At 35.1% G+C, this 19,021-nt stretch overlaps 2 protein-coding genes and 1 non-coding gene across 5 annotated transcripts in view; all 3 read right to left on the bottom strand.

Moving 5' to 3' along the window:
• The window catches only part of LOC130685983 (brain tumor protein-like), a 104,105-nt gene that overhangs the window by 57,396 nt on the left and 27,688 nt on the right, over positions 1-19,021 (bottom strand). The gene's annotated exons all lie outside the window — the stretch shown is intronic.
• Positions 8,173-8,245, bottom strand: Trnar-acg (transfer RNA arginine (anticodon ACG)). The gene has a single exon. It is a non-coding gene; the product is annotated as a tRNA-Arg (tRNA).
• Positions 8,551-15,305, bottom strand: LOC130686095 (FYVE, RhoGEF and PH domain-containing protein 5-like). Of its 2 annotated transcripts, XM_057509389.2 has the most exons (17): positions 15,199-15,305; positions 13,834-14,089; positions 13,667-13,706; positions 12,300-13,594; positions 11,976-12,222; positions 11,592-11,913; positions 11,308-11,516; positions 10,663-11,237; positions 10,463-10,603; positions 10,246-10,383; positions 9,866-10,183; positions 9,702-9,803; positions 9,504-9,600; positions 9,186-9,442; positions 8,929-9,111; positions 8,771-8,865; positions 8,551-8,711 (listed from the first exon to the last, which is right to left on the bottom strand). In XM_057509389.2, the coding sequence occupies exons 4-17, from the start codon at positions 13,536-13,538 to the stop codon at positions 8,675-8,677; spliced, it is 3,960 nt and encodes a 1,319-aa protein (XP_057365372.1). In that variant the 5' UTR covers positions 13,539-13,594; positions 13,667-13,706; positions 13,834-14,089; positions 15,199-15,305; the 3' UTR covers positions 8,551-8,674. The 2 variants fall into 2 exon arrangements, with proteins under 2 accessions (XP_057365372.1, XP_059350190.1); XM_059494207.1 differs by lacking the exon at positions 15,199-15,305 and having other exon boundaries at positions 13,834-14,100.

Below are 19,021 nucleotides of genomic sequence, written 5' to 3'. Positions count from 1 at the left end.
AAAAAGTGAGAAGGCTATAGCCTTCCTACTTTTTCATTTTTGACCGATTTTAGTCTTTTACGGTTAATTCAAAAAATATAATAACAGCGTCAAAATAAACATGATATTCGTAATCAGCGATGAATACTGCATCAATATAACGTATTTTTAATTATATCTGGAATTTGACGAAATTTGAAAAAGTGAGAAGGCTATAGCCTTCCTACTTTTTCATTTTTGGCCTATTTTAGTCTTTTACGGTTAATTCAAAAACTATAATACCAGCGTCAAAATAAACATGATATTCGTAATCAGCGATGAATTTTACATCGATGTAACGTATTTTTAATTAAATATGGAATTTGACGAAATTTGAAAAAGTGAGAAGGCTATAGCCTTCCTACTTTTTCATTTTTGGCCGATTTTAGTCTTTTACGGTTAATTCAAAAACTATAATACCAGCGTCAAAATAAACATGATATTCGTAATCAGCGATGAATACTGCATCAATATAACGTATTTTTAATTATATCTGGAATTTGACGAAATTTGAAAAAGTGAGAAGGCTATATAGCCTTCCTACTTTTTCATTTTTGGCCGATTTTAGTCTTTTACGGTTAATTCAAAAACTATAATACCAGCGTCAAAATAAACATGATATTCGTAATCAGCGATGAATTTTACATCGATGTAACGTATTTTTAATTAAATCTGGAATTTGACGAAATTTGAAAAAGTGAGAAGGCTATAGCCTTCCTACTTTTTCATTTTTGGCCGATTTTAGTCTTTTACGGTTAATTCAAAAACTATAATACCAGCGTCAAAATAAACATGATATTCGTAATCAGCGATGAATTTTACATCGATGTAACGTATTTTTAATTAAATCTGGAATTTGACGAAATTTGAAAAAGCGAGAAGGCTATAGCCTTCCTACTTTTTCATTTTTGGCCGATTTAGTCTTTTACGGTTAATTCAAAAACTATAATACCAGCGTCAAAATAAACATGATATTCGTAATCAGCGATGAATACTGCATCAATATAACGTATTTTTAATTATATCTGGAATTTGACGAAATTTGAAAAAGTGAGAAGGCTATAGCCTTCCTACTTTTTCATTTTTGGCCGATTTTAGTCTTTTACGGTTAATTCAAAAACTATAATACCAACGTCAAAATAAACATGATATTCGTAATCAGCGATGAATTTTACATCGATGTAACGTATTTTTAATTAAATCTGGAATTTGACGAAATTTGAAAAAGTGAGAAGGCTATAGCCTTCCTACTTTTTCATTTTTGACCGATTTTAGTCTTTTACGGTTAATTCAAAAACTATAATACCAATCGTCAAAATAAACATGATATTCGTAATCAGCGATGAATACTGCATCAATATAACGTATTTTTAATTATATCTGGAATTTGACGAAATTTGAAAAAGTGAGAAGGCCTTCCTACTTTTTCATTTTTGGCCGATTTTAGTCTTTTACGGTTAATTCAAAAACTATAATACCAGCGTCAAAATAAACATGATATTCGTAATCAGCGATGAATACTGCATCAATATAACGTATTTTTAATTATATCTGGAATTTGACGAAATTTGAAAAAGTGAGAAGGCTATAGCCTTCCTACTTTTTCATTTTTGGCCGATTTTAGTCTTTTACGGTTAATTCAAAAACTATAATACCAACGTCAAAATAAACATGATATTCGTAATCAGCGATGAATTTTACATCGATGTAACGTATTTTTAATTAAATCTGGAATTTGACGAAATTTGAAAAAGTGAGAAGGCTATAGCCTTCCTACTTTTTCATTTTTGACCGATTTTAGTCTTTTACGGTTAATTCAAAAAATATAAGGTCAATGTCAAAATAAACATGATATTCGTAATCAGCGATGAATACTGCATCAATATAACGTATTTTTAATTATATCTGGAATTTGACGAAATTTGAAAAAGTGAGAAGGCTATAGCCTTCCTACTTTTTCATTTTTGGCCGATTTTAGTCTTTTACGGTTAATTCAAAAACTATAATACCAGCGTCAAAATAAACATGATATTCGTAATCAGCGATGAATTTTACATCGATGTAACGTATTTTTAATTAAATCTGGAATTTGACGAAATTTGAAAAAGTGAGAAGGCTATAGCCTTCCTACTTTTTCATTTTTGGCCGATTTTAGTCTTTTACGGTTAATTCAAAAACTATAATACCAGCGTCAAAATAAACATGATATTCGTAATCAGCGATGAATTTTACATCGATGTAACGTATTTTTAATTAAATCTGGAATTTGACGAAATTTGAAAAAGTGAGAAGGCTATAGCCTTCCTACTTTTTCATTTTTGGCCGATTTTAGTCTTTTACGGTTAATTCAAAAACTATAATACCAGCGTCAAAATAAACATGATATTCGTAATCAGCGATGAATTTTACATCGATGTAACGTATTTTTAATTAAATCTGGAATTTGACGAAATTTGAAAAAGTGAGAAGGCTATAGCCTTCCTACTTTTTCATTTTTGGCCGATTTTAGTCTTTTACGGTTAATTCAAAAACTATAATACCAGCGTCAAAATAAACATGATATTCGTAATCAGCGATGAATACTGCATCAATATAACGTATTTTTAATTAAATCTGGAATTTGACGAAATTTGAAAAAGTGAGAAGGCTATAGCCTTCCTACTTTTTAATTTTTGCCGATTTTAGTCTTTTACGGTTAATTCAAAAACTATAATACCAGCGTCAAAATAAACATGATATTCGTAATCAGCGATGAATACTGCATCAATATAACGTATTTTTAATTATATCTGGAATTTGACGAAATTTGAAAAAGTGAGAAGGCTATAGCCTTCCTACTTTTTCATTTTTGGCCGATTTTAGTCTTTTACGGTTAATTCAAAAACTATAATACCAGCGTCAAAATAAACATGAGTAATCAGCGATGAATACTGCATCAATATAACGTATTTTTAATTATATCTGGAATTTGACGAAATTTGAAAAAGTGAGAAGGCTATAGCCTTCCTACTTTTTCATTTTTGGCCGATTTTAGTCTTTTACGGTTAATTCAAAAACTATAATACCAGCGTCAAAATAAACATGATATTCGTAATCAGCGATGAATTTTACATCGATGTAACGTATTTTTAATTAAATCTGGAATTTGACGAAATTTGAAAAAGTGAGAAGGCTATAGCCTTCCTACTTTTTCATTTTTGGCCGATTTTAGTCTTTTACGGTTAATTCAAAAACTATAATACCAGCGTCAAAATAAACATGATATTCGTAATCAGCGATGAATTTTACATCGATGTAACGTATTTTTAATTAAATCTGGAATTTGACGAAATTTGAAAAAGTGAGAAGGCTATAGCCTTCCTACTTTTTCATTTTTGGCCGATTTTAGTCTTTTACGGTTAATTCAAAAACTATAATACCAGCGTCAAAATAAACATGATATTCGTAATCAGCGATGAATTTTACATCGATGTAACGTATTTTTAATTAAATCTGGAATTTGACGAAATTTGAAAAAGTGAGAAGGCTATAGCCTTCCTACTTTTTCATTTTTGGCCGATTTTAGTCTTTTACGGTTAATTCAAAAACTATAATACCAGCGTCAAAATAAACATGATATTCGTAATCAGCGATGAATTTTACATCGATGTAACGTATTTTTAATTAAATCTGGAATTTGACGAAATTTGAAAAAGTGAGAAGGCTATAGCCTTCCTACTTTTTCATTTTTGGCCGATTTTAGTCTTTTACGGTTAATTCAAAAACTATAATACCAGCGTCAAAATAAACATGATATTCGTAATCAGCGATGAATTTTACATCGATGTAACGTATTTTTAATTAAATCTGGAATTTGACGAAATTTGAAAAAGTGAGAAGGCTATAGCCTTCCTACTTTTTCATTTTTGACCGATTTTAGTCTTTTACGGTTAATTCAAAAAATATAAGGTCAATGTCAAAATAAACATGATATTCGTAATCAGCGATGAATACTGCATCAATATAACGTATTTTTAATTATATCTGGAATTTGACGAAATTTGAAAAAGTGAGAAGGCTATAGCCTTCCTACTTTTTCATTTTTGGCCGATTTTAGTCTTTTACGGTTAATTCAAAAACTATAATACCAGCGTCAAAATAAACATGATATTCGTAATCAGCGATGAATTTTACATCGATGTAACGTATTTTTAATTAAATCTGGAATTTGACGAAATTTGAAAAAGTGAGAAGGCTATAGCCTTCCTACTTTTTCATTTTTGGCCGATTTTAGTCTTTTACGGTTAATTCAAAAACTATAATACCAGCGTCAAAATAAACATGATATTCGTAATCAGCGATGAATTTTACATCGATGTAACGTATTTTTAATTAAATCTGGAATTTGACGAAATTTGAAAAAGTGAGAAGGCTATAGCCTTCCTACTTTTTCATTTTTGGCCGATTTTAGTCTTTTACGGTTAATTCAAAAACTATAATACCAGCGTCAAAATAAACATGATATTCGTAATCAGCGATGAATTTTACATCGATGTAACGTATTTTTAATTAAATCTGGAATTTGACGAAATTTGAAAAAGTGAGAAGACTATAGCCTTCCTACTTTTTCATTTTTGGCCGATTTTAGTCTTTTACGGTTAATTCAAAAACTATAATACCAACGTCAAAATAAACATGATATTCGTAATCAGCGATGAATTTTACATCGATGTAACGTATTTTTAATTAAATCTGGAATTTGACGAAATTTGAAAAAGTGAGAAGGCTATAGCCTTCCTACTTTTTCATTTTTGGCCGATTTTAGTCTTTTACGGTTAATTCAAAAACTATAATACCAGCGTCAAAATAAACATGATATTCGTAATCAGCGATGAATACTGCATCAATATAACGTATTTTTAATTATATCTGGAATTTGACGAAATTTGAAAAAGTGAGAAGGCTATAGCCTTCCTACTTTTTCATTTTTGGCCTATTTTAGTCTTTTACGGTTAATTCAAAAACTATAATACCAGCGTCAAAATAAACATGATATTCGTAATCAGCGATGAATTTTACATCGATGTAACGTATTTTTAATTAAATCTGGAATTTGACGAAATTTGAAAAAGTGAGAAGGCTATAGCCTTCCTACTTTTTCATTTTTGGCCGATTTTAGTCTTTTACGGTTAATTCAAAAACTATAATACCAGCGTCAAAATAAACATGATATTCGTAATCAGCGATGAATACTGCATCAATATAACGTATTTTTAATTATATCTGGAATTTGACGAAATTTGAAAAAGTGAGAAGGCTATAGCCTTCCTACTTTTTCATTTTTGGCCGATTTTAGTCTTTTACGGTTAATTCAAAAACTATAATACCAACGTCAAAATAAACATGATATTCGTAATCAGCGATGAATTTTACATCGATGTAACGTATTTTTAATTAAATCTGGAATTTGACGAAATTTGAAAAAGTGAGAAGGCTATAGCCTTCCTACTTTTTCATTTTTGACCGATTTTAGTCTTTTACGGTTAATTCAAAAAATATAAGGTCAATGTCAAAATAAACATGATATTCGTAATCAGCGATGAATACTGCATCAATATAACGTATTTTTAATTATATCTGGAATTTGACGAAATTTGAAAAAGTGAGAAGGCTATAGCCTTCCTACTTTTTCATTTTTGGCCGATTTTAGTCTTTTACGGTTAATTCAAAAACTATAATACCAGCGTCAAAATAAACATGATATTCGTAATCAGCGATGAATACTGCATCAATATAACGTATTTTTAATTATATCTGGAATTTGACGAAATTTGAAAAAGTGAGAAGGCTATAGCCTTCCTACTTTTTCATTTTTGGCCGATTTTAGTCTTTTACGGTTAATTCAAAAACTATAATACCAGCGTCAAAATAAACATGATATTCGTAATCAGCGATGAATTTTACATCGATGTAACGTATTTTTAATTAAATCTGGAATTTGACGAAATTTGAAAAAGTGAGAAGGCTATAGCCTTCCTACTTTTTCATTTTTGGCCGATTTTAGTCTTTTACGGTTAATTCAAAAACTATAATACCAGCGTCAAAATAAACATGATATTCGTAATCAGCGATGAATACTGCATCAATATAACGTATTTTTAATTAAATCTGGAATTTGACGAAATTTGAAAAAGTGAGAAGGCTATAGCCTTCCTACTTTTTCATTTTTGGCCGATTTTAGTCTTTTACGGTTAATTCAAAAACTATAATACCAGCGTCAAAATAAACATGATATTCGTAATCAGCGATGAATTTTGCATCAATATAACGTATTTTTAATTATATCTGGAATTTGACGAAATTTGAAAAAGTGAGAAGGCTATAGCCTTCCTACTTTTTCATTTTTGACCGATTTTAGTCTTTTACGGTTAATTCAAAAAATATAAGGTCAATGTCAAAATAAACATGATATTCGTAATCAGCGATGAATTTTACATCGATGTAACGTATTTTTAATTAAATCTGGAATTTGACGAAATTTGAAAAAGTGAGAAGGCTATAGCCTTCCTACTTTTTCATTTTTGACCGATTTTAGTCTTTTACGGTTAATTCAAAAACTATAATCACTGCTTCAAAATAAACATGATATTCGTAATCAGCGATGAATTTTACATCGATGTAACGTATTTTTAATTAAATCTGGAATTTGACGAAATTTGAAAAAGTGAGAAGGCTATAGCCTTCCTACTTTTTCATTTTTGGCCGATTTTAGTCTTTTACGGTTAATTCAAAAACTATAATACCAGCGTCAAAATAAACATGATATTCGTAATCAGCGATGAATTTTACATCGATGTAACGTATTTTTAATTAAATCTGGAATTTGACGAAATTTGAAAAAGTGAGAAGGCTATAGCCTTCCTACTTTTTCATTTTTGGCCGATTTTAGTCTTTTACGGTTAATTCAAAAACTATAATACCAGCGTCAAAATAAACATGATATTCGTAATCAGCGATGAATACTGCATCAATATAACGTATTTTTAATTATATCTGGAATTTGACGAAATTTGAAAAAGTGAGAAGGCTATAGCCTTCCTACTTTTTCATTTTTGGCCGATTTTAGTCTTTTACGGTTAATTCAAAAACTATAATACCAGCGTCAAAATAAACATGATATTCGTAATCAGCGATGAATTTTGCATCAATATAACGTATTTTTAATTATATCTGGAATTTGACGAAATTTGAAAAAGTGAGAAGGCTATAGCCTTCCTACTTTTTCATTTTTGACCGATTTTAGTCTTTTACGGTTAATTCAAAAAATATAAGGTCAATGTCAAAATAAACGTGATATTCGTAATCAGCGATGAATTTTACATCGATGTAACGTATTTTTAATTAAATCTGGAATTTGACGAAATTTGAAAAAGTGAGAAGGCTATAGCCTTCCTACTTTTTCATTTTTGGCCGATTTTAGTCTTTTACGGTTAATTCAAAAACTATAATACCAGCGTCAAAATAAACATGATATTCGTAATCAGCGATGAATTTTACATCGATGTAACGTATTTTTAATTAAATCTGAAATTTGACGAAATTTGTAAAAGTGAGAAGGCTATAGCCTTCCTACTTTTTCATTTTTGGCCGATTTTAGTCTTTTACGGTTAATTCAAAAAATATAAAGTCAATGTCAAAATAAACGTGATATTCGTAATCAGCGATGAATTTTACATCGATGTAACGTATTTTTAATTAAATCTGGAATTTGACAAAATTTGAAAAAGTGAGAAGGCTATAGCTTCCTACTCTTTACTGGCTTATTTTGCCAGTCGGGCTTAAAATTTATACCTGCAAAAACTGACACTCATTATAATTGGAGGGAAATCATAGGATTTAATCAAAATTGAATGCTTATTCTATGAAAATTGTTCTTTTTTTCGTTAAGTTAATCGTTTTTGAAATACACCGAATATTTGATAACGCTAACGCGCTAGTACGCTACGGCGCAAAAGTAGCACTTCGTTTTGTATTATTTTCAAAACGGCTGGATTAAAGAGAAAAGTAATAGCTGAATTGAAATCAGCGTTAAATTTTCATTTTTTTCAATTATTAGTTTGCTTTTTTGCAAAGGAGTAAGGCCTTCTTTTGGAGTTAGTACCATTTAAAAATTTACGAGCCTGCCAGGAGTCGAACCTGGAATCTCCTGATCCGTAGTCAGGCGCGTTATCCATTGCGCCACAAGCCCTCATTACTGAAGTTCTGGTCATGGATGCGATGCAAAGATGATTTACGTGAAAAACAGTAACGTAACCCAAACACTTCGATCAATGTACGAAATTGTAGGGACTGTGAGGTTCCGCTGAAATGAGTTGACAGGCAGGAAAACACAAATAACCACGAATTACTTAGAACATTTCTTTCATCATCTTCAGGAATACAGTAAATTTCAACTGTAATGTTAGCCATTAAATATGCCACGACAAATCAGATTCGAAGTATTATATTCTTTTTACTCGCCAATATTTAAAACTATCACACTCAATTATTTCTAGAGACAGGTGAATTGTTGTAAAAGAAAAGATTATCTTTGGGAGAACTAAATATCACAAATCAAATGCGTTAATTCGCAAATCGACAACTCATTAAAATGCTAAAATTAAATTGCACGGCGTGATTAAAGGACAGTGGCTGAGGAAAGGGCTTCGATCCATCTGAAAATCATACAAAGAATGTTATGAAAATGCAACGTTAATTAATCTAAAAACAATACTTTTTGGCTAAAATTGCATTTTCGGCATGGAAAACTATCGGCGATTGTTTGGGATGAAACAGCTGAAACTGGTTATGTTCATTGTCCTCCGCCACCTATATTAAATATTAAGAAGTGCCAAAAAACCATTCACTTGTGATGTTTTTAATAAGACTTACCTCTTGAAAGGTTTGAACTTGATAACCGAGCACCGGAATAGTATCTAAGGCAACCACATCTTCTGACGCTTTGTATATATAAAGTACTCTATCTTTTAGAACGAACCAATTCCTTTTCCAGGATCGCCGCGCCCTCCGTGACAGGTAACCACTAATTTGCGATCCTGCATCGTTGGCAGGAACCTATAAAAATGAAATTTACTTTAAAGCTCTAAAATAGAAAGAATTGTTGATGGAATAAGGTTTCGATGCTATACCTCCATTAGACGTGGTGGGACATAACGACGCTCCTTTCGCACAGCGTCCCGTTTTACTTGTTGCGCTTTTAATCCCGCTTGAGAGGTCGGTTGACCCACTGAATCAGACGGATGCCGTCTATTGGTAACTTCATCGTTGAAAGCGTGGACAAAGCAGACAGGAGGCACATTGACTAGGCTAGCACTTAGATCGGTTTCAATTAAACTGCTACAATTGCTAGAGTCCATACCGTCTTCATTGACGGAACCTTCATGCTCTTCGGAAATTGACGAAAAATTTTAAGTATTTTAACAACTTGTTTGGATACAATCAGATACCATTAATGGCTTGAAAGCAATCATCACACACGCGGGCTGAGCGGAATTTCAGGTACTCCAAACCCGCTTTCTGAGTAGAACAGCTTCTACAAACGACCTGCAAACAAAGTATGGACGGTAAACAGATGACCCTTAAAACCATAAGCGTTTCGTACCAACAACTTGCAAATAGAAGCGTAGTGTAAGATTTAAACATACCTTGCCGCAAGCACGACAATGGTGACGTCGAAACGTAATGCTAAACGCTGCAGTACAAAGTTGGCACATTGTAACTCTGCTGTCCGGAATCCAAACAGGTGCCTTAACACAAAAGAAATATTAAATATAATGTTCAATTCAAACAATTACCAAGGCACACTAACCTGTTGGCCTAATCGAAGTCTGAATTCGCCATTGTCAGTGGGCATCTTACTGGGAAATGTCGACTGTTTAGACTGAAGTTCGGATATGGCTTCTGATAACGCACACATCCATTCATTTCGAGCATGCATTGAAGAGGCAGCCAGGGTAAAGCTGCGTGCAGTTGAAATGACGTTAAACTCATTCGCATTCTCTTCAGTTGCGGATACGGAAGGAAGATGCACTTCCATCCGAGAAAGTGGAAGTTCGTGATGCAATTTTAAACTGCAATTTGGCGACGGTGAGCTTAGATAGCTCGTGTACAGCAGGCAATCGTTAAGCTGTAAAACATGTATGATAAGCTTGTCTGTTATTGCATCACGATACTGAGCGCCATAGTTACCAAAATGAAATAGCGGGGTTGTAACATTTTACGACTAACTTTATCCAGTTCACCTTCCTTGATTATATATCGGCCAGGCTTGATAATTTCACAATTTCCCAACCGAGATTGCAGGTGAATGAGTCGCTGGAAGTTGTCCTGTTGACAATAATTTGGAAACGGTTAATATAAAAGCACAACAGCAATTCCATTTTCAAGAAAAAACGATCTTACGTACCTCTTGTTTCATACTATTATTCGCATGTTCGGCGACATCCGTAACAACTTTAAGTGCCACCAATGTGTCATGATAATCTGGCGAGTTTTCATTCAGATGCCGGAGATAGACTTCCAGAAGAAGACGGTATTGCGGTAGTCGCTAAGAACCATACTAGATTAAAATGAATTCACATTGCTGCTTGACAGAACAGAAAATACCTGCACAGGTTTAAGCATATAATGTTTTAGCGAAAGACTCTTGCATCTGCCGGATTGTTCGAATTGTTTGAGAACTTTGGCGAAACGTGGATATTTTTGGATGCATTCTTCCAGTTGGGCGGATTGGCTTTGGAAATCGCGGATGTATGCCGAATAGAGTTTGAGAAACGGTCCTTTGCGAACAATGACATCAGCGATTTTCGGTTGAGTGGACCAATTTTTGAGACGCAATTCGAAATCATTTAGCAATTCGTGATTAAGGTTCTGCAGCTGCGGGAGATAATTGAGAATTTTGTTCAATTCTGCTTCGGGGATGACAGGATGTAATGTATCTCTGCCATTACTCCCAATGGCAGCATCCTTGACAGCTTGACGAAAATCGTCACAGATAAGTCGAAGGCAATCCACAAACACACGTTCGGAACTTGCAATTTCCTTTGCTGTCATGTAAGCTTTTCTTTCCTTGCCTTCCAATGAACGGTACATAATGTCTTTTTCCATTTCCGAAGACGAACCATCAGGTAAACATGCCCTAGTTCGATCAGAATTTTGTTCCATCAACGGAAGACACAATCCTAGTAATAAAATTTTTCTTAACGGACTATATCCTAATGAACAGGTAACAATCTACCGATAAAAAAGTACCTGGTTCATTTGCGTAATTATGAGTAGAAGCCGAAGAGGAAGACTCTGGTTGATCAAGGTTAACAATCTGACCTTGTTGAGCCGCAACGGGTTCAGGACTACTAATCACGGGGCTGAGTGAAACGTGCCTTCTGTCCACTTTTTCAACTAGACTCCCATCTATGCTTTTTGATCTTCCCTTTTCAGGTGGTTGGACTGATCTGTATGCTCTACGAGAAATTAATAAGAACGAATAAATTAAAATCACGAGAAAAACAAAAATTAATATATGATAGCCAACATACCGATCACCTCTATTGAATTTATGACTAGGCTGAGGAGGAGCTGGACGAGAAATGAATATATGCGGACGAGGCGCAGCAGTTATGCTATCCGTATCTGTGCTTGAGCTATCGAAGTCAAGGGTTTTACGCTTTTCGGCGGCTTTCCGAATACCTGATTTGTTACTCAAGGAAGTGAAAAGCGTGTCTAGCGTACGACGGAGTCCAAATGAATTTCTTCTCTCCTTTCCATCTACACTTGTGCTGGCATTTCCCGTCATTTGGGCAGTTTCAATCTCATCATCCACAGAATTCTGGCGTGTGGCGTCCGAAGTGTCAACATCACCTGGAACCAATTCAGTCAGTTAAAGATTGTACACACGATAAAAATTGTTATTCGTTTCTTACCTAAGCTGCCACAAGATACAACGTCTGGATCAAAGTGCTTGCCAGGAAAAAACTCGTCTTCTTTGCTATCGCTACTGCTGTTACTGCTCGCCGATGGAGTTGGGCTTGGTTCGCGAAGATTGATTTTCCGCTCGCGGACGGATACGGTGTCAGTCAACAAGTCGAAACCCGTTGACGGTATGACGTCCTTTAAAGCCGTGCAGAATTCTTTTGTTCGTTTTCTTCTATTATCGTTTGTGGACATTGTCTACCGAATTGATAATGAACTTTTGCTTATCTACTACCGGTTAGGAAAATCCCTCGTATGAAAAACCCAAAACTTACAGGTAGAATGTCCGTTTGTTGGACTACTGTGCCGCCGAATACCAGGCGGGCAATAACTGCTTGCCCAGCTGTAGTAGTTTCTTCCTCCTGCTGGTTGTTGGAAGAGGAGCTCGAATCTTCCTGCACATCCTCCGACTCCCTAGTTAATGTAGGTCGGGAAGGTACGGGTACACTATCACCAGTATCATTAATATTTTCAAATAGAGAAGCAATCGTAGCAAAAGAATTTTCTATTATTTGGATATCCGAATCCATTTCACTGGTGGCGATCATCGAATTTGAAACATCCATTTCTAAGGCTGGGCTCTCTGGCACAGAAGTTTCGTCTTCATTGACAGAACAAACTGAAGGGGTTGTTGGTACACTTTTGTCTTTTTCAACCAAACTAACAGGACTAGCTTCGATATCTTTATCAGCATTCTGCACAATTGGTTGATGCAGGTTGTCCCGAGCTGCTTGTTCTTGCGCTAATAACATCCGTCGATTACGTTTCTTCGAGAAATCAATAACAGCGTAAATTGGTTCATAACTCTCGACTGACTTCCTTCGTCTTCTAGGTGGAGCGATGGGAATAGAGCTAAAAGGGAAGCCTAGACGTTGGTTGGTGAGTTTTACAGCAGGCTGTTCAACATTTTCCAGGCTGCAGGATATGAAACCAGAATCCCGTTGCAAACACCTTTCGTTTCCTTCTTTGACGAGCATTGCACAGCATCGCACACCTTCCAAACGACCCAGACTGGCGCTCTTTCGGGATTGCTTGACTACAAGATGTGCTGAACTTATAGGAACTTTTTCTTCATACATGGGAATGGATTTTTCTGTTTGATCGGCACGAGGGGATTGCTCACCGCGATTGCGTATCGGAACGTTTGGTGGCACTGTAGTTTCGAATGTAACACTTCCAGACTTACAAGGTCTGACGAGAGGTTTAGGGGGCAAGATAGGCTTGGGCGCCACAGCCGGTTTGAGTGGAGATTTTAGGGCTGATCCTGGTTTCGGCGGCACTGGCGGTGCAGGTGATCTCGGCTGTTTGGAAAGAGCAGCCGGTTTAGCAGGCACTGGTGGTGAAAACTTTGTCACGTTTTTTGGAACAGAGACGTTCGCTTGAGTGCCTCGACTTATCTTGAATTTGGGTATCACTGCAGGCGGATTGTTGCTGCTATGCGACGGTGTATTGCCATTCACAGCTGCAAACACAGTTGGCTTAGTTAAGCCAATTTTTTGGGCTCCTTCTGACATTGCGAATCGTAGAGTTGGGCTAGCGACAAATGCGCAGTATCCTACTTATTTTCCTTCTACATTGAAAGAATGTTGTGTTTTTAGAAATTGATATTGCAAACATTACAAACATAAGAAGAAATACTTACGAAGCCCATTTCTTTGCATTGGAAGACAATGACGTTGTTCCTGCACAACAAATTTGTGGAAAAAATGCGGTTATTCGCAATGAGTAACAGACGTGAATATCACGTAAGAATCGCTGACTAGAACTCGGAAAATCCAGTAGATGTGAATAGTATGGTTTAATATTTACCTAATATTGGCACTGTAAGTATAAATGAACACGGTTAAAGCTTCCAATGCGAACGACCTGACGAAGGTTGATGCGTTTTCAGTTCTGAAGCTTTGCCCATGCACCTAGGACCTGCACGTCTGCGCAAGAATAGTTTATTTTCGTGACGGAATGTCTTTTATTTGCGCATAGGTTTATTCCAGTTGCTGGCCTTGGCAGTAGCCGGGTCTCGTGGAATCTGAATCTATCCTTCTTTTTATCCTAGTCCCTTAGACATCTGAAAGTTCAAGATAAATAGAAAATTATTACATAACGTCATACTGAGGAAAATGTTTTCGAATCAAAGTAAGTATCATCGCTTGTATATCGCAATCGTTATGTTTCAGGACGAACTGTTTATCTTGGATGCCAAATATTTATGTTAAATGGTAGGCCGCATAGCCTCGAACACTTAAGTTACCTAAACTGAAACATCCTTATAGAGAATAAGGTCGCTTTTCAAGGCTATTTTGTTTTACATACATTGATTTAGGTGATGGATTCTGAAACAAATAAATAGCACAAGCGCCCTGCCGGTTGCAGTGCTGGGGAAACGAATTAATGATACGCATTCTCACGCGCAAACTGGGCGAAGAGCCCAAACAAGTAATAATGCCAAAATTAGAAAATAGGTGTTTCACTGGATGCAGGAATGCCCACAAAACGTAGTTGTTATTTGCTTAACGTGCATGGAACTATTACGTGTCAAATGCCTACACTTGAGCATTCCTAGCATCGGTCTTAGAGCTCCGAACTAGAATCCAAAATAGCAAAATGAAAATAACAAACAAGTGAAAAATACACAAACACAAATAATAATAAATAGAGCGACAACCCTGGACCGAAGACAATGATGGATGACAAAACTGTTAAACGATACTAAATGCTATTCTTTGAAACCAGAGGCGGACTGCGTCACTGCATGCTTAATTCTACAGCGTGAGCTTTATGATGCAGCAGGTTTTGATTGATTGATGCAATACAGATCACACCCATGTGGGAAAACGGCGTTTAAAAATAATGCAAGCCAAGTTTGGAAAACATTTATAAATACTTTGTAGCTACTGGTGACACTAGTGAACAAGACGAAAATATACTAATATTTTTACGTTTTATTAGAAAAAGATACTGCCTAACGAAATAACCTGAAATTTAAATTAGCGAAACTGGTGACATCCATGGGCATCAACTAACACAGCCAGGTGATTTAGCCAGATAACTTAGTACTTTTTCCATGTAAAATTGAACGAAGGTGCTTAGAACTAAGTTACAATTGAAGCAGGGGACTTTAGAGATCGATAAACAGCACAACACAAATCAGATATTTAAAGTGTTTTTACAACTTACGTTCGTGATGCAGAAAATATATAAACAGGCTACTTATTCACATCCCAGCTTGGCTATTCACTTTATCAGCTGATGCTCCCCTTTAGAAGAACTCATGACTCATTGCATTTACAAGTCCTGCCATCTGTCAACAACGAGCCTAACCTTTCTTAGAACGCAATCGTTGGCCATATGAGTTTGAAGTTTACCAGTTGTTTTGTTTGTCCCTAATCAAACATAAAATTCACAGTTAATCTTTCGGTTCCTTTCATCTGGGCAACACTTCATAATAACCCAAATTTATTGGCCAACATCGTACCGATTCGATATACCTGGTCTTGTCACCAAGCATTCTAACTGAGATAACGGCCAATCGACTGACTAAGTTGCCGCACGACCGTAACTAAACTTAATGCTCCTGTGCGTTGATAAAGGTCATGTAAGGACGCGACTATTTTGTTATCGTCCACAACGGAAAGAAAGAAATTCTTGGTACGTACTTAATATTTTTGCAGTTGATGATAAGGTTAGAAGTATAATGTAACTTCAAGCTGTATTTCCTATTGAATCATTTATAAAACAACAAAGCTAGGTTCTGTGTTGACTGAGTGTAGAATATGAAAGATCCCACATACCTGGCATAGCAAGTTTTGCCAGAATGTAAAATATCAATACATGTAAAAATTTTTAGATAGTCATCTTACTCCCCAATACTAGCACAGACTGTGAAGTAACTTTGGGTGCTTGGTAGTCTTGAACATTGATTTCCAGTTCTGGAGAATAATGCACTATTACTCATTTCTTTTTTGTATAGATATTTTCTAAAGGATGAATCCTGCTGAATTGTCTAACTTATTGGCAGAAACAGCAGCTGCAATCACAGAAATTCTAGTGGAAGCTGAGCTACGCTTTTCAGGTTGTAATAAGTTAGATAGTTATAAGCTCTATCTTTATGTTGCAATCAACATGTGAACTACACAGGGAACCCTGATGAATTTGTCACGAAAGACTACGGTATGTTATGGCGAGTTACCAACTGCTATTCGCTTCTTTTCAAAAAGTAATATTATTGAAAGACATTCAAATAATAGTTAACCTCAAACTTCTGTTTTGACAACTAGTTCTGGATGTGAAAAACGAGATACCTTGGAGAAATTGTGGGCAAGCTATTTTTCAGAATGTAGCATAAGGGATGCTGTTGAAGAACTTCTTCTGGTTGAGGTTTGTACCTCAGTTACTACAATGAAGACTCAATTGATTTTTATTTTTTTTCATGTCTCTCCACCCAGGAAAAATGGGACGAATTTCTGCTAACGGTCGACGAGTTTATGGAGAAAAAGATGTGTTCTGAAAATAAGAACCCTGCCAACGAACAACAGATTTCCTCATTATCTTTAACTAGGATCAATGATAATACTGTGTCAATGGTAAAGCAAATAACGAATAACAACAAATATTCACTTTTTGTATTTCTCCGCCACTTTGCCTGACTACCTTGACGGCAGCATATAAAGCATATTGAAGAACAGAAAGTATGATTCATTTATACATTTTCCATTATTTAATTTTCAAATAATCTTTTCCGATTGAATAGGACTCATTTGCTTCTTTGAATTGCGATATCCATGTCGTCTCATTTGGCTGTCAGAATGGAGCCTTAAGATGGCAAAAAGAAACTGGTTGCCTTTTCCCAATATGGACTGATTTCGACCGTCATTTTTACAAGGCGCTGCAGTTCAAACGCTCCCTTTATCAGGCATGTGAACCTTAAATATTCATACTTTCAAGCAATTAACCCTCACGTGTGATTGCAGGTGTGGAGAATTGCGAATATGCTTTTTTATAGCGCAGAATTAGCTGTTGGTACAGAACTACCGAAGCCGTTTACCGATTATATCGATGATCCACTTCAGGTGATACGACATTGAAAAAACAAAATAACATAATTTCTGATCTGTTAACGCCACGCTACAGATGGCGGGAAATGTAATTTTCAATCAACACGGGAAAATGGTGTTCGTCTACGCTTGTCAGTATCCATCGGACAGACCTAATGTTACAGAGATGCTTGATGTTCTACGGAATATAAAAACATAACAGAAAACATGCAAACACATGCTGCTTAGGAATACTATGATAATTGTCTACCGAAACTGAATTTTCAGTGGTGATGATCGGATGTTTGTTCAACCTAGGCAACATTTTGCGTTGTTAGTCATTCCAAAGACACCTTTAAAAATACATATATCTTTCGCGTAAAATGGCGTTCAACGATATAATCAAATAATTAGGTTTCGTGATAAAATAAGTTATTAAGCCTCAAAAGAATTTGTGCCCCGATCAGCTGGCCGCTCACACCAACCGAGAAAACGGCTTGTCCTAAAGGGTGAGCTATAATTTTGAGTATGTTTAGTGATTTGAAGAAAATTCCAATGAATGTCAGATTTTGCAGATTTTTGAGGGAAAATTCGCCCGGTAATTGCTTATGTTTATTTCAAAAACAGTTAGCTTGACGACACAACAAATGCATTTTTCGAAATCAGCATTGAATTTTGCATCAAAATAAATGATTTTGATGAAATTCCGCAAGATATCCATTTTTGCCGATTTGACAAAAATGAGAAGATATACAGTATAAGATTTTTTTCATTAAGTCAATCGTTTTTTAAATTTTTTTGATAACGCTTGCGCGCCATTTGACAAAATTTTCAAAACGGCTAGGTTAAAGAGAAAACTAATAGCTGAATCGAAATCCGCGTTCAATTTTCATTATACTGTGTGAGTTTCATCGAATTCCAAGAGATTTCGTTTTTGGTCGATTTTGACAAAAGTCAATCGTTTTTTTCGAAATTGAATGCTTATCACGGAAATCGATTTTTCATATTTGATAACGCTATTTTGTGCGCCAAAAAATTACACTTACTAGTACGGTACGAATGCGATTCAAAATTGTCATTTTTTTATTAAGTCAATCGTTTTTTGAATCACTATCAGTACGGCGCAAAAGAAGTTCACTCTTTTCTTTTATTATCAAAACGGCTGGGTTAAGGAGAAAACTAATAGCTGAATCAAAATCAGCGTTCAATTTTCATTATACTGTGTGAGTTTCATCCAATTCCAAGAGATTTCGTTTTTGACCGATTTTGACAAAAATGAGAAGGCTATAGCCTTCCCACTTTTTCATTTTTGGCAAAATTTTAAATACAGTTTAAAATACATGATTTCGATTCAAAATGGAACGCGAATCACGAAAATCAAGTTTGTTTTTATATTGGGCTTATAGTTTTTGAAACAAATGGGAAAAATGAAGGGCCACATTTCAGGTATCATTCTCACATGATTGGAGATTGGTATTTTGGGCAGTAGGACGTTTCACAACTCATTAATGTCTTTTTCTTTAATGTCTAACACATTCGCTGAAGTATCGGAGGAGTAGCAGCATCAGGGGAAGTATATAAAGAAGCAAACTAAGAACTACGTATATTCACAAATATTCTCGACATTGGCGTTAAAAAACTTTAAAGCATCTCTTTTTCTTTGTTACTGCATTATCACATAAACCCAATGTTACCACGCTCACAAGAAGTCACTATATCAAAGTCTGGAGGTGACTCATAAACGTAGATTTATTATTGGAAAAAAAAAACCCACAGTGATTGGAAGAAAAAAGAAAACGTCATCTCTTTCGTTTTACTACAATTACTTCACGTCACACCGTGATGTACTATTAGTCTTTGTGTAAGCACCAACAAACGTAACTTATGAGATAAAGCAACAATGTGCACTCTCATAACATTAAATAACGTGTTTTCCTTTATCCTCCTTCTTTTTTATTTTTACCGCC

This window comes from Daphnia carinata, chromosome 2, assembly GCF_022539665.2.
Source record: "Daphnia carinata strain CSIRO-1 chromosome 2, CSIRO_AGI_Dcar_HiC_V3, whole genome shotgun sequence".
Taxonomy (NCBI): domain Eukaryota; kingdom Metazoa; phylum Arthropoda; class Branchiopoda; order Diplostraca; family Daphniidae; genus Daphnia; species Daphnia carinata.
The sequence above is the reverse complement of the archived record's forward strand: the minus strand, read 5'-3'. Positions and strand labels throughout refer to the sequence as shown.

Coding starts and splice junctions, on each gene's coding strand:
- LOC130686095 (XM_057509389.2), bottom strand. CDS start 13,538: ATGTCAGAAGGAGCCCAAAAAATTGGCTTAACTAAGCCAACTGTGTTT. Junction 10,604..10,662: donor ATATGCTTAAACCTGTGCAG/GTATTTTCTGTT, acceptor TATGGTTCTTAG/CGACTACCGCAATACCGTCT. Junction 9,601..9,701: donor ATTGTCGTGCTTGCGGCAAG/GTATGTTTAAAT, acceptor CTTTGTTTGCAG/GTCGTTTGTAGAAGCTGTTC.